The 7342-nt window shown below is 44.5% G+C and overlaps 1 protein-coding gene and 1 long non-coding RNA gene across 2 annotated transcripts; one reads left to right on the top strand and one right to left on the bottom strand.

The window, feature by feature from the left end:
- Window positions 1-207: 207 nt before the first annotated feature.
- On the bottom strand, window positions 208-4999 carry LOC123141022 (uncharacterized). Its single transcript, XR_006470128.1, has 3 exons — window positions 4777-4999; window positions 689-4684; window positions 208-594 (listed from the first exon to the last, which is right to left on the bottom strand). It is a non-coding gene; the product is annotated as an uncharacterized lncRNA (long non-coding RNA).
- Window positions 5000-5581: 582 nt separating this feature from the next.
- Window positions 5582-6801, top strand: LOC123141021 (uncharacterized). Its single transcript, XM_044560270.1, has 2 exons — window positions 5582-6496; window positions 6611-6801. Exons 1-2 carry the CDS (start codon window positions 5595-5597, stop codon window positions 6723-6725), a joined length of 1017 nt encoding a protein of 338 aa, XP_044416205.1. The 5' UTR covers window positions 5582-5594; the 3' UTR covers window positions 6726-6801.
- The last annotated feature ends 541 nt before the right edge of the window (window positions 6802-7342 follow it).

Genomic DNA, 7342 nt, shown 5'->3' with positions numbered 1-7342 from the left:
ACAGAGTAATTAAACTACCAGGTGTCAGTGAATTGATGGGATATCCCAATAACCACCATCTCGGGAGATCGTTGAGAGGGGTGTATTATGCAATACTTGATGACCGGAGTCGACTTCAGGTTTGGTATCTCAGTGAATCATGCGGTCGAATAGAATGGATATTAAAACATGATACATGTCTTAAGACCTTTGAACATGATGACTATGCTCAACAAGTGGGCAGACAATGGATCTTACAAGATGTTAACTACCGTAAGTGGTGCTCTGAAGATCCCGAGAATCACAAAGCGACCGTGGAAGAGAAATATGATTGGAACTCTGGTGAGGATAACGTTATTGACACTGAAAACGTCGTTGAAGAGGCTGAAGACGCCGATGGAGATTATTTCCTCCTTGGATTTCATCCTTACAAGGAGGTTGTCTTCTTGATTTCATCTGCAATAACAACCAGAGGACTGGCCTATGACTGAAACATCTCAAAATTTCAGGACTTGGGCAGTTCAAGGCCATGGATGGGAGCAGTTTACGATGAACCACCATATGGAAAGACAGACACATCTTTCCCATACACGCCTTGCTGGATGGGCGAGTTTCCTGGAAATGAATTAGAATCTCTATTTGAAGACGAGAAGCTATATAGGGAAAAGTTGGAACAAGAAGCTCAACTTAAGGACGAATCCAACTGTACCTACATGGGCGAGTACGAGCTGCGCAAGCACTGCGGGCGCGCCAAGAGGGTGAAGGACTCTGCCACCAAGGTTCGTCGCAGACGCCACATCGCGACTCGGTAGGAACCCACGGTCACCATCATGAAGTGCAAGGCGATTCTCACCGGGGAAACAAAGTTCAACCTTGGCAAGGCCACCATATAGCTAGTCACTGCCATCGTTGGATCCTACCTACTTGATTAGTTTCCTGGAAACAAAGATGAGTAGGTACTTGCAAATCAGATGCCCTAATCGTTCGCCAGGTTCATTTATTATGCCTTACTTATCTATTTATGCTCAACGTCGGAGCCTTGTCTTGGTACTCTGCACAATTCGGTTTGCCTTGTAGACTATGTGACTTTGTTATTCCCGTCTATGTGACTTTATCATTCCCAATTTTTTTTTTGAAACAAGGCAAAGAAAGCTTACAATGTCCACCAGTAATTTTGAAGGATCCCTCAGCGTATATGTATGCATATATACTGATATACACATACATAAAAAATGAAATATTTTTTGACAGCAAAACGACTTTATTTCTCATATAATAGATAGGTCATTTTCAAAGGTGGGAAATAAAATAAGGGATAGAAACGTCCCAAAAGCTAGGGGATCTAGAATTATATCAATGTTTAGCTAAGCCATCTGCTGCAGTGTTTGCTTCTCTGAAGCAATGTGTGAACTGAACTTTTGCAAAATCCCGTATCAAGTTTTGCACTCTGCTATTCAAATTATTCAAGCTGTTTTTTTCATTAGTATTTTGATCCAGACTGGTAGAACGTTAAGCGTTGTAAAAGTACTAAACAGTCATGATACATACATAAAACCACATTTGGCGCTGAAGTTAGTGGGATGTTTTGTAATACAAATAGTAGCTCCCAGTAGTAAAAGTGATTTTAATATCTATAGGTGATGATGCTGCCACTTCTAACATGTTTGTCTAGGATTAGAAGTATATTACTGTCATCTTTGCCAATTATCAGGTATTTATTTTAGAAATTAGAATCAAATCATTGTGTTCTTGCGAATCTTGCTTCATATCTGATTTCCTTCGCGGCATACCAAGCCCAGGGACTGCCATACCCAGCTCAGCGTCTGCCATGCATCTGCCTTCCTATTTGGTCAAGAACGCAAACAAGTTTAGGTTCTTGCTTCCTGGTGGGTGCCTGCGATCAGGTTTACGAAACCACAAACTGTTTAATCACTCGTAGATGTGATGCCGCTGTTTCAAAATGTGCAAATTTTCCGCTGCCTGTCCTCGATGTGCGGCAGCGCCCGAAGACCGGGCCCACCTCTTCTTTCACTGTCCAGCGGCTCGTGCAGTTTGGGATGCCATTGGCCTCCAACCATGCTCCTCCCCCATTGCGGACCTCTGGGCCTCTCATGGACATCCGGGTCTCCCTATGTCTCTGTGACCTTTTATTCTCCTGCTTATCATCTAGAAAATTTGGGATGCTCGAAATGCCAAAACTTTTAGAAACGTTCTTGTTGCTTCCCTTGATGTAATTAGGGGTATCATCGTGGACCTCACTTTGTGGTCTCACCGCCTTAGGAAGGTGGAAGACAAAATTCACACCGGTCTGTGGCGAGACTTCTTTACTTCTCGCCTTGTCTAGTTTGTAAAAACAAAAACAAAAAATAAAAATTTATTCAGGTGGGGAGCCTTTCCCTCATGATAGTTTCAACAAAAATGTGCAAATGAGCCGGTGTATTTACCGATGTGAAACAGTGTTACTTTGGATAGGATATATAGTTTACCTATGTTTGTTTCAGCAGCTAACTGTATATGGGAACTTTCACCTTGTTTTTGTACGTAGTGAACTAGTGATGATGGCTCTCATGGGTAACTCAGCGCGAGCATTCACATCCAGTGAGTGAAAAAAGGTTTAACTAAACGGCAATAGAAATTTTGAAAACTCTTCCTGTATTATGTTCGGTTCTTTCTTTTTCTCCAACGCTTGCAAAACCTTCGGCACAGCAAAATTTTCCAATGACGCAAATAAATAATAGTCAATTCATGGTCTTTCATCTGTTAAAAAAATCCGTGGTCTTTCCCAATAATAAATAAATAATTTTGTACAACATGTGTAAATGGTGTCAATTAGCTATTTTCGTTTATAGGAATAGGACTTTATTCACTGTATAATAGCAACGCTATTTACAAGTTGTGATGAAATAAAGTTCGGGGATTTGAATTGCAAAAAGATGATGTTCTGGAATGGAAAGTAGCCTTTGCTCGGCTATCAGCAACATGATTAGGGCTATAGAGTCCTAAGCGATCTATGGTGATTGGAGGAGTCCAATGTCGGTCCGGTCTCCTTGACTTGTATGACACAAATGCCGATATCCTTCTTCTTGGAGAGCCCATAAGCCAGGCTAGAGTTTGGGGCCCAATATTAGCATGGGGGGCCTACGTCGGCCTGATGGGTTGAGTTACGGTGTCCAGTGGCACCCCTGGACCATGGCACCGTACTTGCTGAAATTGATCATGGGCACGATGGCGTTGGAGAACCTGTCCATGATCGCCTTCATCCAAGTCGTTGCCTCGACGCTAGCTCTCGTGATGATGAGCATGTCATCCGTGTATTGACTCAGGGGACATGAGGCGTCGTCAGCTAGGGGCTGTCGGGGTAGTGGATCCCGCGCAATGAACCGATGGAGAATGTCTGTGACGAGAAGGAAGAGGTAGGGAAGGATCGGTCGTATTGTCGCAGGCCCCTCTTGCAGCTAATTCGTTTGTAATTCAACATGTTAACAGAGCTGCCAATCTCCCAGTCCAATTGTGTGCGGAGCATTCTTGCTCGCTTCAGCCGAGTGGGGGTTGACCTAACTTAGCTCCTTCCTTCTTGGTCACTAGCCTCATGGGTGATGACTCCATGACCATCTTTATTTAATAAATGCTCTCAATTTCCGCAACAAAAAAGCAGACAAAAAATAGATGAGCCAAAATACAATATATCGTCTGAGTTATACATTATCCGAGGTTCACACCTCGTTCCAGTTGTGAAACTTTGGGGCTGGCACCATAGTCGCTTGATCACACTTGCCAATCAAGACATTCAATAACACAGAAGAACTCATTGCACAATCATGATTAGCAGACCAACGAAAACAACATGTACGGGAGAAACTCCGAAGCTCTTGGTCATTAATCTTTAGTGGATTTGTGTACAAGATCAAGTGAGCTACTCGACACCCTTGTGTTTTTATTTATTTATCAAACTCTCCCAAAAGGAGACCATATATAGCCATCCATTCCTTAGCCCATAAGAAATCTTGCTTCATAAGTTTGCTACACTCCTTAGTCACCAAGTTACTTCATCTCTCAAAGCTTATCTATGAGATATCCTGGAGCGGAAGGAACTTGCATCGCAAGTTTCTTAGTAGTGAAGCAAACTTGCATGACAAGTTTTTTAGTAGTGAAATTTGCTTGTAGGGTAAGCTTGCTTAGCGGAGAAGGAAACTTGTATGGCAAGCTAGCTTAGCCAAGAAAACTTGTATGGTCATCTGTATCTAGACAGGGGCGGAGCTGGAGCTAAAGTTACCCTGATGCACCCCTTTAACAGTATCCCTTTAACATTGCATAAATTTTAAATCGATAATGTTCCAAATTGGAAATAAGAGTATGTTTTATAACTTTTCGTTTAGATTATCAGATTTAATAGAAGACAATCGTATAAATACGAAAAGGTAACAATTATGCTTACTACAATAATAAAACAAAGGACTGGATTACTTGCAAAAGGAGTCCTGCATTTCCAAATTCAAAAATACATCATGTCATCATCTAAGACCACGGGTCTGTAACCTACATGATGACTTAATTTTTTCAAGAAAAACATAGAGGAATGTACAAATGAAATTAATTAAATATATTTACATTACCTTTTAGTACATTTTGCCCACAACTTATGTTTCTTGGAGCAGATATCATGATGGTTTTCTCTTGAGATATAAGAAGCTTGCCCATAGTATACCTGCATTTGAAAAATAAAAATTATACATGAGACGCGGAAATAACCTAAGCGAATAAAGTACATCATAATTCTATATATTTTTTGATCAATACATGAGAGTTCCAGTTGTGAAACTTTGGCGCTGACACAAGAGTCGCTTGACCACACTTGCCAATTATGACATTCAATAACACAGAAGAACCCATTGCACAATCATGATTAGCAGATCAATGAACACAACATATACTGGGAGAAACTTGGGAGATCTTGGGCATTAATCTTTAGTGGATTTGTGTACAAGATCAAGTAAGCTACTCGACACCCTTGTGTTTTTATTTATTTATCAAATGCTCCCAAAAAGGAGACCATATAAAGCCATCCATTCCTTAGCCCATAAGAAATCTTGCTTCATAAGTTTGCTACATTCCTTGGTCACCAAATTACTTCATCTCTCAAAGCTTATCTATGAGATATCTTGGAGCGGAAGGAGCTTGCATCACAAGTTTCCTTAGTAGTGAAGCAAACTTGCATGACAAGGTTTTTTAGTAGTGAAATTTGCTTGTAGGGTAAGCTTGCTTAGCGGAGAAGGAAACTTGTATGGCAAGCTAGCTTAGCCAAGAAAACTTGTATGGTCATCTGTATCTAGACAAAATGTGTCTAGATACATATGTATCTAGAGATGTATCTAGATAAATCTAAAACTGTCTTTTTAAGACGAACAGATTATTGCTAAATGTTTGTATTACGGAATTAGCCGCATAATTACGAGTTATAACACGTGGTTTCAAACAGTTCCAAATATATTCCGCCATATTAAAAAAATCGTCAATTGGCATGCGCATGCGTTCGTCCGTGTTAGGTGTGACCACGTCGCGCGTGGGTTTCTCTCAGCCGATGTATAAGTACAGCGTGGGACAGTAGATGGAGAGGAATGTGTGATGTACAGCGTGACACAGCGAGAGTAGTACGAACTGTCTTCATACACGCTGAACCCCAAATCCCAGCTTCTTCTGCTCGTTCTCTAGCCCCCAATTCCAATCTAGATCTCAGGAGTGTGATCTCAAACCGAGATCGATCAATGATGGCATCGGAGCCGGTCGCGCTACCGGACGACGCGCTCGCGGAGGTCCTCCGGCGTCTCCCCCCGCACATCCTGGCCGAGGCCTGGCGGGTCTGCAAGGCGTGGCGCGACGCAGTCGACAACCGCCTGCGCGGCAGCATGCTTTCGCGCTCGGTGCACGGCATCTTCATCACCTTCACGGAGTGGCACTTCTCGTTCTCGGAGTTCTTCTTCCGCCCCTCGAGGGGCCCGGCGATCGACGGAGGGCTCTATTTCCTGCCGTACATGGGCGTCAAGGTCACGGACCACTGCGAGGGCCTTTTGCTTTGCCATGAGTCGAGCGACGATGCACTGCCGCGCCCGCGCGAGTACGTCGTCAACCCGGCCACCCGTCGGTGGGCGCGTTTGCCCAAACGCCCCTTGCCGCACATGCCAGGATTAGAATACACCGCCCACCTCGCGTTCGAGCCCGCCGTGTCACCGCACTACCAGGTCTTTCTGATCCCACGCGTACCATGGCGACTTCCAGCCGACGGCGAATCCGACGACGACAATCCGTTGCTCGAATTGGAATGGCCTCCCGTGTCATACCTCATCCATGTGTTCTCGTCGGTGACTCAGCGATGGGACGAGACGACCTTCCTTCGAGAAGGGGAGGCTGACGGGATCGTCGCCGACATGCAGTCGAATTGGTGGTATGACCAGTCTCTTTATCGTGGCGTCTACTGGCAAAATGCACTCTACATCCATTGCCAACATGGCTATCTTACGAGGTATCGTACTAGCTCCCTCCTTGCTGGTCATTCTCCTTTAACAAATTGTATATACCACCATGATTCACTCATGTTTATATTAATCTACTTTATCCGATTTGTTTATGTCTGCAGGATGTCCATGTCAGATCATACATACAGAGTAATTAAACTACCAGGTACTGGTGAATTGATAGCATATTCCTACCACCATCTCGGGAGGTCATCGCGAGGGGTGTATGTTGAATAAATAGGCAATTTCTCGATTAAATTAAGCCACGAGTAAATCACTAGCATGGCATTGACACATATGATCGCATACTGATATTCAGTTAAAGTAGCACATACTACGCTAATTGCAGAAAGATCTACGTATAACGCTAGCATGGTTAAAACAGAAAACAGTAGGAGCGGGATAAACGAGTTATACCCTCCAGTAGGCCATGCAGAGGCCGCGGCTTTGGTGGCAGCAGCGGCGTCCTCGGCGGCCTTCTTGTCAGCTTCAGCTTTCTCGGTTGCGGCACGTTCGGCGTCGGTGGACATGGTGATGATGAAGGCGACGCGGACGTAGAGGAAGTAGACGATCGGAAGTGAGCAGTCGCGTAATCGCTGCCCAAAAACCTATTCGCCCCTCACCCCGTACAGGAACCAGACGGGCGTGGTTTCGGAGACCTGCTCTCCCGTCGACCGTGTACGCGGCGGACGGGATGGAGTCACCGGCGGCAGCAGCAGCAAGGGAACGACGGTGGGCGTGCGCGTGGAGCAGATGTGATCTGTTCATGGCGGCTAGGGTTAGGAGACACCGCACACTTATATAGGCGCAGCCGCGTGGAGAGACGTGGGCTCGACTCACGTCCGAGTCCGTGA

Source organism: Triticum aestivum, chromosome 6D, assembly GCF_018294505.1.
Source record: "Triticum aestivum cultivar Chinese Spring chromosome 6D, IWGSC CS RefSeq v2.1, whole genome shotgun sequence".
Taxonomy (NCBI): domain Eukaryota; kingdom Viridiplantae; phylum Streptophyta; class Magnoliopsida; order Poales; family Poaceae; genus Triticum; species Triticum aestivum.
The sequence above is the reverse complement of the archived record's forward strand: the minus strand, read 5'-3'. Positions and strand labels throughout refer to the sequence as shown.